Source organism: Plecotus auritus (assembly GCF_963455305.1).
Source record: "Plecotus auritus genome assembly, chromosome: 5".
Classification (NCBI taxonomy): Eukaryota; Metazoa; Chordata; class Mammalia; order Chiroptera; family Vespertilionidae; genus Plecotus; species Plecotus auritus.
In genome coordinates this window covers 153,937,117-153,954,688 of record NC_137776.1, presented here as the reverse complement: position 1 = coordinate 153,954,688, position 17,572 = coordinate 153,937,117, and the positions used below count along the sequence as shown (strand labels likewise).

The 17,572-nt window shown below is 46.5% G+C and overlaps 1 protein-coding gene across 1 annotated transcript in view; it reads right to left on the bottom strand.

Annotated features, from left to right (window-relative positions):
• Positions 1–17,353, bottom strand: part of DAPK1 (death associated protein kinase 1) — a 165,417-nt gene extending 148,064 nt beyond the window's left edge. Inside the window, exons 1-2 of the mRNA XM_080668571.1 lie at positions 17,049–17,353; positions 16,020–16,189 (exon numbers count right to left, since the gene is read on the bottom strand). Of these exons, the coding sequence (XP_080524697.1) occupies positions 16,020–16,081 (62 nt within the window). The 5' untranslated portion in view covers positions 16,082–16,189; positions 17,049–17,353. The remainder of the gene's footprint in view (positions 1–16,019; positions 16,190–17,048) is intronic.
• Between the last annotated feature and the right edge of the window lie 219 nt (positions 17,354–17,572).

Below are 17,572 nucleotides of genomic sequence, written 5' to 3'. Positions count from 1 at the left end.
ACTGCTAGACAAGAAGGCCTTTCCTTTCCTTGAAGACGGGGAAGATAATGCCAGATTAAATTAAGCTGGAAGAACGGGCCACCAAAGGAGATGCTGGCCTCTCTCCTCTTCTTTGTATCACACTGCCCCCAGTGCTAACATCCCACCAGAAGGCAGGGCTCTGGCAGCTGGTTCTGATCTGGAGACGGTCTCCAGTGCCCCTTCTCTCCCAAGTTTCCTCACTGCCAACGAAGGACCTTGTCCTCGAGCGTTGCAAATGAGTCCCGTGAACTGGCTCCTGGCCCCCACTTTGAAACTTCACTCATTCATGCCACCAATACTACTGAGTCTCTAGCCACACAATCAGCATCATCCTTGGGACTGGGATCAACAGTGAATAAGACAGATAAGCACCTGCCTTTTCAGACCTTAACAGTGGAGCTGGGGAAGGGCTTGAGCCTGCCCATCCTGGTTCACGAGAGCCCACTGCTCACTTTGTAGGAATTTTGTGAGCCGGTTGTTAAACACGGTCACTGTTAAATAATATAGAATCAAGCACTGTCCCAATCCCTGCAACGACACCAAAAGGTAGAAAGACAGTTAGCACTACAGCGATCCGCAGTGCTGAGGTTGAAAGAGGTTCAGTTTAACGAATATAATTTGTACAAGTATGAGAAATAGCCTAACAGTAGATTGCATGTCACACTTAATGGCAATAAATTTATTGGAAAAATGAATTAGCAGATCAAGATGTAAATCCATTTGTCAAAACGTGATCCACCACAGGTCAGGTCATGGAAAAAATCAATGAAAGCATTCTGTGAGATTTAGTTGGACATATGGAATTTCCAATAAAGAATATGCATATTTTGTTATTACTTATAAATGGTTATACATCTTCTACATCAGTAAAATTTACAATAAATGTATGCCCATGTATACACATATGTGTGTGAGCTGACCCTTGAACTACATGGGTTTGAACTGTGGGGGGTCCACTTATACACAAATTATGAATGTATTTTCTTTTTCTTATGATTTTCTTAATAACATTTTCTTTTCTCTAGCTTATTGTATTGTAACAATACCATATAAAACATACAAAAAATATGTTAATTGACTATGTTATTGGTAAGGCTCCTGGTCAATAGTAGGCTGTAAGTAAAGCTTTTAGGGAGTCAAGAGTTGTAAGTGGATTTTCAACTGCACAGGGGGTCGGAATCCCCAATCACTGCATTGTTCAAGTGTCAACTATATACATTACACACACACACACACACACACACACACACACACACACACACACACAAGTAAGTACAGGGTGGGGCAAAAGTAGATTTACAGTTGTGAGTACACGAGACAGTTTATTCTTATATTATTTACTATATTATTTTCCATATGAACATATATACATGCATTTTAATCCACACTGAATTGAACTCTGCCACCTCAAGCTTAACTTCTCTGAGTTCCGTAAGAGAAGCATAAAAACCCACTTCCCATTTCCCTTCCAGGGTCAGTGAGAAACTAGAAGCTCTCACGCTGATCTCTGCTGGTCACCAACATCCTCATTCCTCCCACCCCACAGCGGCTGATTTTTAAATGCCCGCTCCCAACAACTTTCCCCTGGCCACTTGGCTCTCTGGCTACTGTCTTCGTGCCTTTAACCTCCTTGTTGCAGGAAAGCGTGCAACCCAAGGAACAAGAGTGATACCGTGTTGAAAACTGCTGTGTCCAGCTGTCCCTGTCTGTAAGGTAAGCTCTCCCTGGTCCTTTCACATCCTCACACCTGGCGGTTCTTCCACTTGCTCCCCCAGTACAGGGAGGCTGACTGACGCCTTGTTGTAGGGCTGGCAACGCTCCCAAACCCTCTGCAGCAGAAGTCTCTTTTCCATCAACCCGTTTACACAGTTCCACTGGAACCCTCTCTTCTCTTGGGTACAACTCCACGCACTTCCTCTAGAACTAATTTTAAACAATAATTAAATCCTATCCTTTCAGAACACATGATACACTTTTCTACGCGTCCTAGAATCAATTAAAAAAATTTACTGGCGAAGAATTCTATCTTAAAACTCCCTCTTTCCTTTTTGCTGCCCCAATTTTCAAGCATCATGAAAAAGAGAGCAAATGTGAGAGGACTGCCTGACAGCAGGGAGAGTGCCAGTTCCAAAAAGGTTCAATCCAAGTCCCTTGAGTTTTCCCTTTTAAATCACAAAGATCCCCGGGCCGCTGGTGTGCTGTCGCTGTGAAGAGGCTGTGTCCAGAGGCTAGGCACGGTGGATGCCAGCTCTGGATGCCAGCTTTCTCTAAGGACCGCTCTGGCTTTGACGTGGGGCAGATCAGTGTTTAGTGCCTACTGCGCCCGGTACCTGTCTCCCCTCACGTAATTGAAATGGGGTGAACCACATTTTACTCCCACCAGACTCACCTCTTCCCCCATATTTGAAAATTTTAAAATATCTATGACACTGAGAATAGGTAAGATGGTAAAAATGCCAACATATTTTGGGGAAACCATCAGGATGCTACAGTGGAAAGCACGTAGCCATTTTGTCCATATCCTGCTCTCCATTTAGCACAGTGATACTGGGACCCTCCTACTTCTGTGGGGCTGTCACCTCTCAGGGCCATTCCCCATGCATCTTAAGGAACTTTTTAGTGACTGCCTGTCCACATTTAAAACTCATAGGAACAATGATTACACTCCTTCATTTCAAAATGTTGTGATTATGATCAATTATAATAATCGATCATCAAAAAATATATATTTCTGGAATACCTTCTCTTTGCAAGATGCTGGGAACAAAAGAACACCTTAAGGGGCAAACTAGGGAACACACACACACACACACACACACACACACGCACATATGCACGCACTCACACAGCCAGCAGTGCAGTGTGGGGAGTCTAATCCTGGAATACTGTTCCACAGAGGAAATGCCCCAAGAATTTGCGAGAGGAGGGCAGCGGTTTGAAGGGGGTGGTCAGGAACGTCTTCCTGGAAAGAATGGAGGCTAAACCCAGTATCAGAGTAGAGAAGAGGGCCCCACGTATTGACAGCTCAGATTCGGATCATGTGCACCAAGAGGGGAGCAGGCACATAGCAAACCCAGTATCATTTCACTACTGTCACTACTGGACATCCCTTTCCTGGATATTCTCCATCTCGTCTATGGGCCCCCCTCCACCCCCCCCCCCCCCCCCCCGCCAATCTATTCTTCACTCTTCTCTGCCCAGACAGGAGGCTGTCCTTGAAGACCGCCTCCCTGGCTCCCTGCAGGTGGTTAATGAGAGGCACTGGCCTGGCGGGAGGCTGAAGGGCAGGGGAGGGAGAGGTGGGTGTTTTTTCCCTGAAGTGCAGGTGCATGTGGCCTCCTTGGCCCTAGGCACGCTACGGAATCCCCAGACAGTGCATACTGGGCCACCCTATAGCCTTCACCTAGACCTTCAGGAGTGGACTCTTTCCAGCCAGCACCATGACTGACACATTTCCCTTTCCACGTGCCCTCCCAATCAGCCCCTGTCCTTTCAGGCTCTTCCTCTCTGACAGCTTCCCCACTTGAGTTGCAAACAAGTGCCCCTCCCCAGGGAGCTGGGCGACAGAGCAGAAAGTATACTTCACACCACCTACCAAGGGTCCCTGACCTGACAGTTCACCTTTAAAAGCCCTGTGATGAGGAAGGGATATTTGATGCAACAACTAAGCTGTGAGGGCTCCCCACAGTCACACAGCAAGCTATACTATCCAGCGGGCTGAAATGGCAGAAACCGGGGGCCTAAGAGCATGAGAAGAGAATAAAAAGTAAGAGTTATTTAGCTTTGACTAAAAATTAGGAATCAACATGAAAAAACACACAGCTATGAAAGCAGGTTGAAAACAGATCATCAGGATGGCAGCCAGTGCCAGCCCTGGGAGAGGGGTGGACGGAGGTTACGCAGTGAGGGCTCAGAGCCCTGACTCACAGCAGGCTGCTCAGCAAGGAGGGGCACAGCAGAGCTTCGGTATTAGCCATGGGTGGCTCTCACTCCCAGGCTGGCGACATCAGGAAGTCTGACCAGCAGCCTAAGTCTTACTCATTGTCGGTCCCACCCCAAGCCGCTGGGACACAGCAGTCCTGTCCCTTCCTGGGACAGCGCACAACAGCCAGATTAAAACAGCCACTGCCCCAGACCTCTCACTCACATCCACTCTCTTCCTTCCCCACCTCTCAACACCCAAGGTCAGTACCTTCTTTCAAGGTCATTTTCTTTCCCATGGGGCCCAGGATCCTCCTTGCCTACTAGCACCTCCTACCCCTAGGTGCACAGTCTACACGTTCCTGTCTTGATTCTGTAGCCCAGGAGTTCTCAATGGGTCAGAGGTGCTTGATTCTATAGCCCAGTAGTTCTCAACAGGTTAGAGGTGCCCCCAACAGACTGTTAGCAGGTCTAGAAAAATTGCAGTTGTCGACAACTGGCAGAGCGTGTTCCTGGCATCCAATGGGCAGAGGCCTATCCTACAAGGCACAGCACCCCTGACCAAAGTGTCACTAGTGCCGAGGCTGAGAATCCCTGGTTTCCAGGAGGGAAGGAAACATGTATTGACTACATCGCATGAGCCAGGCACTGGCTAAATGTTTTAAGGTCCTTTAAACTTCCCTTCGGAGACAGTGACAGAAGAACAGGACACAAAGTGACCTCCCCAACCTAACCCGCCCAGTTTCCAGACACGGCTTAGCATTTTGGGGTGTCCAACAGTTATCTCTTTAAATATATTATCTAAGGCCAATGTCTTTCTGAACCTCAGTTTTCTCATCTGTAAAAGGCAGACTACAATACCCAGCCCCAGCCCCTGGTCGAGAATGGGTTCCCAGTAAATATTAGTTTCCTCGCCTCCTTCCTCACGCCCCATTTCCAGTTCCTGCCAGGGAACGTATGTGTAGAGACACACACATGCTGTTTCCACACCCACCTGCTTACATCTTTATGTTCCCACAAGAATCGGGATGAAGGAGAGAAAAAATGAACAAACCCTCCAAGTCAGAATGACCTCTCCGTGCCTGAACTCCAGAAACAGTTTTTAAGACTTGGTGCCTCTCATTTCTTCCTGGGGCTTTCCATTATCATTGGTTGTGTGACGTCTGTCTACCCTGCTGGGTTAGAAACTTGTTGAGATGTGGGGTCCTACCCAACACACCAGCAAAAGCCATATAGATTAGATGCCCAACCCATTCTGGGTGAATGAATAAGTGACAAATATGATTGCCATGACAGTTTTGTTTAACAGTCTGTTTATGCTGACTGTTGTTGAACATTGTCACTCTCTAATATTTCTCCTGCACACATCGATAGACCCCATTTCCAGGCATTTTCCTTTTAAAATTGGTGAGCGCCTCATGTTACTTTGATAAACTAAAGATATCCACTTAAAGGGCCCAAAGAATAAGGAAGCGTCCTTTTCAAGTGGCCTCTCGTGTGGCGGCCATGTTCCTTGCACAAATGAGACCCCAGTCCAGGAGAACAAGGACGGGCACTCAGACATCTAAGTGGGCACTTACTCGCAGCAGCTGGCAGAGCCTCGCCGTTAAGTAAATCCTAACAATTCAGCCTTTCAGCCACCAACCTAATAGGCTTTTCTTGGCACGGGCACTGCTGGCTTGGCCAAACACTCATTTTCACATCTTAAATCAGCATGTGTCAGAAATGAATGGAGGCTCACACCCGCTGTATGTCGTGCATTCTGCAGCAAGCTCATCTTGGTCAGCCACTCAGGGGCCCACACACTCATTTCAGCTCCTTTCTCCATAAAGATCGGTTACAAAAATCAGCGATTTGTTTTTCTGGTCAAATTCCTAGGGTCTTATTTGGCTGCCTAAAATGGTTTTTAATTTAAAAATCAGCCAGAAAAACAAAATAGACTTTTCAGAACTTAAAGCACAGCATATTAAAAACATAAATTTGCATGCTGACAAAGCTCAGGTTCTCAATAGCACCAGGAGGCCAGCCCTCCCACATTCATGAGCAGCTCTCTCACTGAGCAGCTAACTCCCGGCTGTCTTGTCAGGCGGCTTTTACTGGCTCAGGCTGCCCTGAATGCAGCTCTTTCCATCTTAATAGAAACTCTTTAACATTAGACTCTTCTGCCCTCTTCCCATGATCACCAGGTGGGCTTTGAAAATGGCATCTCCTTAAGCCCTGTCTCCTTAAACCCTGTTTGAATGCACAGCTCAATCCTAGCTCATTTGTTTCTCAGGAATGCTAAGAATCATCTATCCAGCATGTAAACTCAGACCTGGGTTTATGCCAGAATGGAGCTAGGACTCCTTGAAGGGCAGATAGGATAAACAAAGTCAAATTTGGCAGAATGAGCCCAACCTGCAGATTGAGCCCAAGATGGGGAGAGAGGGAGAAGAGAAAGAGGAAGGATGGAACTGAGGAGAAAAGGGCCCTCACCTCCACCCAGAGCCTGGGCAGAGAAATGGAACGGACAGGGAAGAGGCAGGGTCCTGTCACAGAGACTCAGAAGCATGTTATAGTGTTTCTCCCTCTTGCTCTCACTCATTCTCTCTGTCTTGTTAAACAACCACCACTCCTTGAGCACTTACTGTGTGTCCGGTGTCAGGCCAAGCACTCTACACACATCACACACACCCTCACACAACTTTGAGGTGAGTACAATCATTATTCCCATTTTGCAGATGAGCAAAGTGAGTGTCACGAAGTCTGGTGACTTTCCCAAAGTAACAGTAAGTACATTGTGGAGTCAGGGATTTGGGTTCAAAGCTCTGAACCATATTCTCATTTCTGGATATGTATCTTCATTGGGCAAAAAAACAAGGCCTACTGTGCGCTTCGATTACTCCCACCCAATACCAGAGATACAAAAAATCCATGTCCTCTACTTGCACAAAACTTGCAATCCATAGAGAGAGCGAGAATCACGTGCATAACTGGTTGTAAAACAACACAAAGTGGCCAGCTACTTAACCCAAACTGCTAAGGGATGCAGGAACTAAGGACGAGGGCCTCCCCAATGGACGTGCCGGGGAGAAGGCTGCAGGCTGAAAGTGGCCATGTCACTTCGCATTTGCTGATTTCTCTAGGTTATAACTTCTCTCTCACAGAGATAATTTTTAAAATTATCTGCATTAAAGAGAACATTGCTTCCGAAGATGAGGCCTGCAAATGTTGGTCCACATTAATTAGTCATATTCCTAAAACTGCATATACACATGCAGTGTCCAAATCACATCTCGCAAAGCCGAGCGACTTCCACACCGCCACCAGGCTTACTTCGCCTGGCCGTGGCTCTGCTGGCTAGCATTCCTATCTCTCTGTGCCAAAGGAGGGGTGGGGAGGGAGGAAAACACAGACTGATAACAATTTGTCCTGGAAAAGATTCTACTTGTTCTAATCCATTTCCTCTCCCAAACAATTGAGTCATCTGCCTAAAGCTCTACGTGATGTGGGGGTGGGGCTGGGGGTGGAGTGCATATATGATGGTGCTTGGAGCAAACCCTTATCAGCTCTAAATGGAAAGTCTGCAATATCTCCCATCTATCCTGAAACTCGTTTGAATTACAGCGCAAAGAAATGTCACCAGCAAATAGTATGACAGGCGAGGATTCCACCTCACTCCCATTGCACAATGTGGGAAAAGTGACATCAGGGAGAACAAAGAGCAGCAATGCCTAAGTTGTTGGCCAGGCCTGGTCCCGAGCATGCTGGCGCCAATGCACCACTGGTCTGCGGAGTGGAGTAACCAGCCAGGAGAGGGGCTACTCCACGCTGCGGTGGGGAAGGAAGCAAACCCGTGATTATCTGAAGCCAGAGGAGCTGCTGAGGATAAACTCGGTGGCAGTTTCGGCTCCACTAACAGCACTTTACATGCTCATCCTGGACACCCTGAGTAGCAAAAACAACATTTACAAAGACAACTCTCTATATTCACATGCCAGGTGTACAGAGGAAACTCCCGGCAGGCTCTGCTTTCAATGATACGGATTTATATACCAATAAAATCGTATTTGTAAGATCGCAAATGACCTCCTAGACCTTACCAAATTTCTAAGGACCGCTCACCTGTGTGTGATGTGCAATTCGGCATCTCAAATGTCAGCAGTTAGCTGTTAAGTCTATTATCCACACACCTCCAGTGCCATCGCTTTGTTTTTGTAAAGGGAAGCAGCTTGTAGCTCCCAGCCTATTAAATATTACGCTCAAAAGGTTGCAGCCTTTCATCACTATCTCAGAGATACACATTTCTGCTACCCACCCATAAACCACAGATGGCAAAAGAAAAAAAAATACTGAGCTCTACACAGATTTAGAAGAACTTTTCAGGGGAGAATGGAAGCATTAGAACTGAATCAGCATCAACCACTGACCTCTTCGCTCCCAAGCCCCTCCCTCTTTGTCCCCTGGATCCCTCTGTCACTTTTTCCTGCATCACCTGAGTCATAGCTACCCTCCTGCATATACACAGCCTGGTCATAGACAGACGTATGAGTTGCTAGGCAGACACACAGATAAGAAACTCAGAGGAAAATCTAAGCCTTTTCATGAAGGGACCACAAAAAGGGGTGGGGGGAGGGTATTGATTATCTCCCTACATTGCTTTTTCAACTAGAAAATTCTTCCATGGGGGACCAGGAACAAGAGATGGAGGATTAAAGTAAAGGTTTAAAAATCCTGATACTCTTTTTAAGTTAAAAAGGAAAAGTTTGCAAAGTTTCAAAGGTACCATGTTCTAACAATGAACTTAGAAAGTACTATTCAACAATGGAGGGAAAATGGAAATCAGCTCATTCCTTGAAAGTAAAAACGTACATCAATTGTACTTGAAGTATTTATTTATTTATTTATTTATTTATTTAAAATATATTTTATTGATTTGTTACAGAGAGGAAGGAAGAGGGATAGAGAGTTAGAAATATCAATGGGAGAGAAACATCGATCAGCTGCCTCTTGCACACCTCCTACTGGGGATGTGGTCGCAACCAAGGTACATGCCCTTGATCAGAATCGAACCTGGGACCCTTCAGTCCGCAGGCTGACGCTCTATCCACTGAGCCAAACCGGTTAGGGCATACTTGAAGTATTTAAAAGCCAGCCCCATTCATCACATAATATCTAAATAAGAATAATCAGACAGTTTTGACAGAAAAAAAAAAAATAAATGTGTCCCAAGAGCCCAGACTCAGAGCCAAATTTCTCAGCCAAAAACCATCAGGCTTATAACTATAAGCACCATCAATATAAAATTTTCAAACACCAGAGATCAGCAGTTTACAGTACTCATTTGTTCAAACATTATGTTTTACACCCAAAGTTGAATGTATTTATAAAGGGAAAAAAGATCTCCCTCTCCCCTACTCTTCCTGATGTTACTGAATATACATTAGGTTACTGAATAAAGTTTTTCAAGCTCAAAACAGAAATGTGGACAAGTAGAACACATGGGGAAAACCCCACAGTCATTTCTCAGAGGTGAGCAACATTATACTTAAATGACCACACTGTGATCTGTAAGCCACACTGGCTCTCGGCATCACCTACAGAGACAGAAGTGACAAACAAGTCACCGAGGGTCACACTTGTCAGCTATCACCAGAGATTAGTTACTGGCACATGACCGCTTTGTTTTGTTTTGGACCAGGATTGAAAATAAGACACAAGCTATTTTAGGTCTTAAGACTTGTTATTGTAAAAACCCTCCCAGAACATTAAACCTAGAATTGGGGTACAACCACACCTTTTGTTTTACCTGAGAAAAATGTAGTAGTTAGACAACGCTATTTTAAACCCATTTTTGTTAGATGTAGAAAAAAACAAATGTCAACCCCACCCACACCCTCCCAACCTCCTAACTGAACATTTAAAGGAATTCATTTAGAATGTTGACAAACCAATACATTGGATTTATTATAAATAATTATACCTCTCTATAATCTCCTTCAAGGCTGAGAGACGATGCATTCTGTTTTCATAATTTACCACAACAAATCAAAGCAAAACAATTAAGCATTACCTTTCACATAGTCTCAAACAATCACACACCCGCCCTAAACCAGACGGACTAGTGCCACTTAATGAAATGAGAAACTGTCATTTAGGGGGTGGCCAGATGGGCAGGGCCCAGGACTCTTACACATTACATTACTTAAAGGTTAAAAAATAATAAGAGTGTTCTGTGAAGTTTCTAAAAAGCTAAACCATTAACTCTGGGGCTTGGGTAAAACCATGCCACACACTAATACCATTCATTACTGGGGCACAAGCCATTTGGAAAAAGAAAGAAGGTCCCGTGTGTAGTAAAGTAAGTGCCCATGTGAGTTCTGAGGTCAAAGGGTCAGGCTCTGGCTGGGGTAGAAATGAAAACCTTCCGTGAAATGGTGCCAGTTATTTCTAACCATCCTCCCCAATGCAGATGTTAAAATGGATTGTCCTGAGGTGGCTGCCCAAACCACCTCTTTTAAAGAGCAACTTTATTTGGCTTCCAAAGAAAAAATTGCCAAATCATAAGTAGTGCAGAGATCAAAATGCAAACTAGGCCCGCCTGGGGTTCTGGGTCCATCTCTTGCTACCTACTAACCAGCTGCCTTGAGAAAGACACGTGCCCTAAGCACTGACTGCAGGAAATGAGACGGGAGGGCGCTGATCACTCCAGCTTCTTCCAGGTCCCATAACTAAGGCTCTGAGGAGCTCTCATCAACAGAAACACCTCCCCTCCCACCAGTAGGAGGCTTTCTTTATCTCCTAATTAGAAGTAAGTTTCTACTATGAAGGAGAGACTTCCTGGTGTTTTCAGTGAGATCAACATGCCTGGTTAGGTTAGGCACACACAGCAGTTGGCTAGAATTAAGGATGAACGTTCATGATACATTTCCCAGCAGGAAAGCAGGGTAGACAAAGCAACCTTAATCTTGTCACTCAAGTGGCTCAGGCCACGCCATCTCCAAAGGAATCCAGCAGCACGGGTTAGTGCCTCGCCCCCCAGACGACTTCCTTCCCCTGTCCCATCTGGAAGAAAACGGTTTCTGCCTTCGAGTACTTACAACTTGGCTGGAGACAAGAGGACATGTCTGACAATGTCACCTCTCGATATAACCCCTGTATGTAATTACTGAAATTCATCTGAGCATCCATCACGTAAGCTTTTGTGTTTTTTTTACAGCTTTAGAGAGGTGTGACAATGCTATGGGGCCTTTAGGTTTCTAAGTGGCTGGAGAAGACAAAAGCTTAGGATAAAAGGACGTGGACCAAGAAGTCAGCCTCAAAGTAAATAACAACAAAGAAGGCAGCCTCAATGCTCCTTGTTTCTCCATCAATGAGAACCTTGAGCCCCCCTAGCTTCCTGGCCCCATGGAACCTAAATGACGCCTGCTCGGGTGGTCCAGAGATACATTCCCAGTGCTAGCAAGTAAGCATTCAGCCAAACTATCACCCACTACCATCATCATGCCCTCCCTTCACATCCTAGAAGACCATTATCAGACCTTCCTAAAATGCAGAGAATTTAATAATCATGAACTGTTACCTCTAATACATATATTTGAACTTTATCTCTCCAAAACTTTGCAGCCTTTCTGATCAGAGGAAACATCGAGGGCCCGCAGGAGCAGAAAGGAAAGAGAAAAGTCTCATTCAGCACAGTCCTCCAGGGTGCTCTCACTGGTCAGCCTCGTGAGCCCGCGTTTCCCACACGGATGTTTCTCCTCCTTCCGTCCACACGCGAATGCCAGAATTCTCAGGACTCCTCTGCAGTCCTCAGTAAACCAACTGAAAGAGGTACTCAGACTGTCAGGGGTTCTTACCATTCCTTGCCCATGGATTTTATTTTGTCAATTACAGTGCCCATGGATTTTATGCCAAAATGAGGATGCTTTAAATTAGAATTATTACTTTCTAGCAACCCTCCCAAACCAATGTAAAATATTTAATGCTCCAGCTTGCTTTGTTTGAACTGATCCTGTGGCTGGAAATTTTGGCTGCTGTACACATTAGTGTTCAATCACGGAGAACGCAAAAGCAAAAGAAACTTTTATTCTTATTAGCGGCAGCCTTTCATGTCTTAAGTTCATCTCCACCAGAGACATCATTTATTGAGGACCACATGTGTGTGTTCATACACACACACACACCTGTGTATATGTGCATGTGTGCATGCTTTACATATGTTAACCCATTCATTTAATCAGCAAGCATTCATTGAGCACCTAGTGTCACACATCTAATTAGGTATTAGAGATAAAATGGTATGTCAGTCCAAGGTCACAACTCTGTGACAACCTGTGGGAAAAGCAGATGATCAAATAAGTAATGACTATGCAATGTGGTAAATGCTGTAATAGGAGAAGCAGGTTATTAAAAATAATATCTTAGGCAGTGACTGTGTGTCAGATGTTTGTAGCCACTGTCTCTAATTCTCACAACATCCTGCAAATGAGTGTGCTGTGGCTGAACCACGGCGTCAGTATCTGCATCACCATTGACATCTTAAATTCCCATCCTGGTCTCCATATTGCACCTGCCAACCTGCTTTACTCATTCAGGCATCAATCAAACTTTGCCTGGTATTATGCAGCACACTGCACACCCTGGGGAGCAAAGACCACCTGGAAGAACTGTCAAGCTGGCTACAAGGACGGGGCTTGGCACAGGGAAGTCTATGGTCACAGACCAATGGAGTATTTCAGTCAGCAAGTCATTGGGCTCCTAAAAAGGAGAAAGCATCATGAGGTCATTTATTCAGGAGATGGGACCCAGGTGTTCAGATCATGTAAGGTCAGACAGCAGAAGAGGGAAGAAGGCCAGGCCCTCAGGATAGCAATGTTCGGAGAGGTGCCCAGAAAGCTCACAGGTCAGGCTGAACCACAGCCAAGGGTGTAACCAGAGCCCAATGGTGGGACAAGCCAGCCTGCAGCTGCCCCAAGTGCCAATTGATAAGAGAACTGAAGGCACCTGGGGCATTAAAACCACCCAAGTGTAACAGCAGATGGAGAAATCTGCATTTATAAGAATTCCTCCCATACACCACTAGCTCCTGGGATCCAGGATGACACCCCAAAGGGCCTCCTGGAGTCAATACAGAAGGTCACCAAGCAGTCTTCTAAAGGTGATGTCCATTCACTGCAGGGACTTGTTTCCACTCGGAAGGTGTGCAAGTTTGAGGCCAGAGAGAGGTGCATTATTTAGAATCAGAGTGGAGAGGCCCAGTGCTGGCAGCATTGGGTCTCCCCATGACCCTTTCCGACAGTGCCTCCATTCCCCAAATTGGCAAGCAGATATTGAAAAGAATATTGAGTTGCAGGCCGAATTATTAGCCTGCCTGGAACACCCACGTGTCTCGGCCAGTCCTGCGGATGATATCTATATTTGTTTAACTCTTTACTGCTGATAAGATGCTTTTACATGTGTTAGATGACCTGATTTTCACAACAGCCATGAGATAATCACTCGGCCTCTCATTTTTTAGATGAAGATCTGAGGGTCAGAGAGGGTAAGTGACCTGTTCAAGGTTATAAAGCTAGCAAGCGGCAGAGCTGATTCTGGATCAGGATATCTGTCCAGTGATCTATTAGCTGTATCACTACTGTAATAAGCAGACTTTATCAAGTTCTTTAGAGTTCAAAGCCAACTTTTATAGCAGTCTGGGGCAGTACAACAGACAAACACTAACACACGTAAACAGACTGACAGACACAGACACACAGACATACCCACATACTCATCCTCCAACATACATACTCTCCGTTTTCCTAAAAGTAAAATGACAACAATAATATTCTACTTATTTAAAAATCAATTTTCCCTCCTCTAGCCGTGAACCTTGTCTCAGTACATCTCTAAGACGAGTAGCTATTATTTAGATGGCTGATATTATAGTATATAAAGTCTTAAATCCTAGCTATTGGTCTGCGTATAACTCGCTGCTTAGAACAACCTTGTGTGAAATATCAGCCCATTTCCATTTTCTGCCACTAAAACTCCTGTCTCCACTCCCAATCTTCTTTCACATGAGGCAGCATCTTTCCTACAGGTCTGTCTTACGTCCAGACTTGTTTTCAGGAATTGGTTATTTCCACTTAAAAATCATAGGACATAAAAATCAGAGGACTTGAAAAAAACTAAAAAAGAAAAAAAACAACCCAACCATTTAACCCATTTTTAAGCAAAACCCAAAGCTATAGCAGCTAGAAGGGGCACGTACCCTTTCTTTTTAAAAATTCCCAACTCTCAGTTTTTCAGAGCACTTCTTTCAAAGACAGAGGTCACAGAAATTAAATTATTCAAGAAACAACTTGTCAATTATTCTTGCACAGTGGGGAGACAGTTATACACAGAAATGTAGACAGAGCCAAAATCAAAGCCAAGCATCAGTGACAAACCCGAAAACCACCGGCACATTGGCCGAGGGCTCGTCATCACACCCACAAAATAAAGATTACAGACTCCCCGCGCCAGCCACAGGGAGGCCTCATTTTTTTTCTTTCTTATAACACATAACGCTAATTTAATTACCCAGCTGGTGTTAGTGGTAGCTTTTAGCAAAAGATCTTAATGAAAATAAGGTCAATACACTCAATCCATAAAGCAATCATCTCACCTGATTTTAATCATCTCTCTATAAGAGAATTTAGATAATCAGGCCATACTACAGAAACAGAATTCAAATACATTTTTTTTTTCACCTTTCCCCCTTACCTCCAAAGGAAAACTCCATATGCCACTCTTTCTGGAAACCACAGGGATAAAGTGATTTAATTCTAGTTAAACCAAGTATTTCAACCACATACTCATAAATCTTAATCTTAATCATAGCCACGAAACATGATTTTTGAGAGCTTTCCTTCTGATTTACTCAGTCAGTAAATCTCCAATACATAGCAAGCAACTCCAAAGCCAGTGATGTTCTCAGCCAATACTAAACATATAGAGAAATATGCGGTTACAGTAACTTTTTAAAAATGGCCTGCATTCTGCAGTATTATTTAAACCCATAAGACATTTTTCAGTTAAGCTCAACTTTCACAATTCTCATTAGGTAATCTAGGGTGTGGCTGTTTGTAAATTTCCTTTTCACCACAAGGAAGCTGATATCAGGACATCATATGTATATGGAAAAATACATATTTTGATACAAGGGTAAGTCAGTGCATATTTTTTTATTTGTTTAGAGATCCTTTTGCCCACGTTACGCACAATACAAATACACTGCAGTCAAATTTCATAGGCTGAGTTTAAAGTTAGGTGTTAAAACTCGGTTTTCTGCTCCAAAAAGATGGGAACTCAACACACCCTGTCAAATACCCAGTCAATGGGAAACCAACCCAGCTCTTAGATGACCCCAAAGAAACCATTCTTTGTTCACCTAGAAACTGAAGGACTTGACACACAGAATCACAGCTCCCACAGCAATGGAATAGGCTCTGAATCCAGATGGCCATATTACACTCTCACTCATTGATTTGTTAAAAATTTAACATTAGGAATGAAACCAAAGCTACCACTAACACCAACTGGGTAATTAAATTCCTGGCTTGAGTCCGTTTCAAAATCCAAACCCAACATCAACATCTGGCAAGTCTCCATACAGGCAGGGCACAATACTTGTGCATGTTACTCCAAAAATTCAGAAGGAAGGCAAGAATGAAGATTTAAAAAGCCTATTGGTTACTTTTATTGTCGGTTTTAATCACACAAGAGCTGACTCCTATTGGAATTTTATCCTAGCATTTGCCTCCTTGTGTCTTGAGGGCAAAAGCTGATTAGAGTCTCTGCAGACAATTCAGTCTGCTCTTGTCCAGGGGTCTTGATCAATACACTTTGCATCATAACCTAACACTGAAACTGCCTCTCCACCCCAGTTCCTTTGACTACGTGGTTTATTTCTGGTCCCTAGCCCTCACCGGGTAACTCATTTCTCTATAATTTGCGCATCTCCTGGAAGGGTGAGGGAGACGCCTGATTCAAACTGCATTTGTTCACAGCCCACTGCCCACAACATTATGCAGCCCCACAACTCAGTAGGGTACGCCTCTGGCACCCCGTACCTGCCAAGTTCCTCGCCGGTGTCGTAGTAATCATCCACGTTTTCCTGCCTGAACACGGTCATGATAAACCTTCACGCCTCACCAAAGCCCAGCGCACTTCAGCTCCGCTTCCCAAACCATCACCACCGCTCCTTCGCCTCCATGGGCCCCTCATGCATCAGTCTCCGGTCCTTAAAAAATAATAAATAAATAAATAAATAAATAGATAGATAGATAGATAGATAGATAGAAGGCAATAATACTAATAAAATGACAACCCAAAAATACCTTCCTAGGGCTAAGACCCGCTGCTATAGACCACTTTTCCGGAGCTGCCCCTCCCACCAGGTGGAGAGGAGCACCCTTTGTTAAAACCGGGCCAGGGACGTTCCCCAGCCCGCATCGCCGGCGCGCTTGGGGCCGGGCACAACCGCACCCCAAGACCCGCGTCCCCAAAAGCAGGGTGCTCTGTACTGATAAGAACCAGCTCCGGAAGTAACTGGCCTCCCGCCTCCCCTTTTTCTGCACACACGCCCACCCAGCTCCCCACCTCCAGGGACGCCGCGGAAGAATGAAGCAGTAGCCGGGGAAGAACGCGCCCGGCTGGAAACATCACTCTCCAACAGGCATCGCGGTGCACCCCCGCGCCACCTCTCGGCTCCCGCACCACGGTCGCCACCCCTTCTCCTCCCTGGAGCCAGGCAGTCCCTAGAGGCACATTCCTGGTGATTCCCGCTCCGTTACCGAGCCGACCCAGCGTGCGACCGCCCGGGGGAACAGTGGAGGGAAGGGAGCGGCCGAGGGAGGCGCGGCCGCCCGCTGCCGGTCTGCGCGCCCTGACACAAAGCACTCGGCCCGGCCCGCGCCACCTGTTCCCACCCGGCCCGCAGGGCTGGGGGCGCCTCCTCTCCCCGCAGCCAAGTTTCCCCCGCCTTGGCCTTCCCGGTAGCCCGGGGCGCTGCCCGGCAAACCACGCCGCGCTGCGGCGGCGAAAGCAAAAGCAGGCGGCGGGGCCCGGGGGGAGCCGAGGAGCTGTGCGCGGCCACTCACCCGGCGCCCGGGAGCTGCTGCCCGGGTCCCTCCGAGCGCGGTGGGAGGCCGATCGCTGGCGCCAGCGCCGGAGACGAGCGGGGCGGTGGCGAGAGCGCAGGGAGGGAGCGAGTGGGGAACGCGGATCTCGTGCGCCCGCCCCAGCGTCTGCTCAGTCGGGATTTCCCGCTCCGGCTCGGGAGCAGCCCCTCGGCTCCTCGCCGGCTTCCGGGCGATGGGCGGCCGGCAAGCGACCAATGGGGACCCCGCGGGCGGGCTAGCTGCTCGGCCCACCCACCTCCAAGCTGCCTAGCCAGGCGGGCGCTGCGGATTGTGAGCAGCGCTCGCTGCTCCCCTCGGCTCACCGCTCCGGACTCACTGGCGCGCTCTACCGCGCACACCCCGCACACACCCACCCACTCCACACCCACGCCGAGAGGAGAGCGAGCGCAGCCTCGCGCAACGTGGGCGCCCCACCTGTGACACGCCGCTATGCTGCCCCCTTCGGCCGGGTTCCAGAGAAATGCGACTCCTGTGTCCCGCAA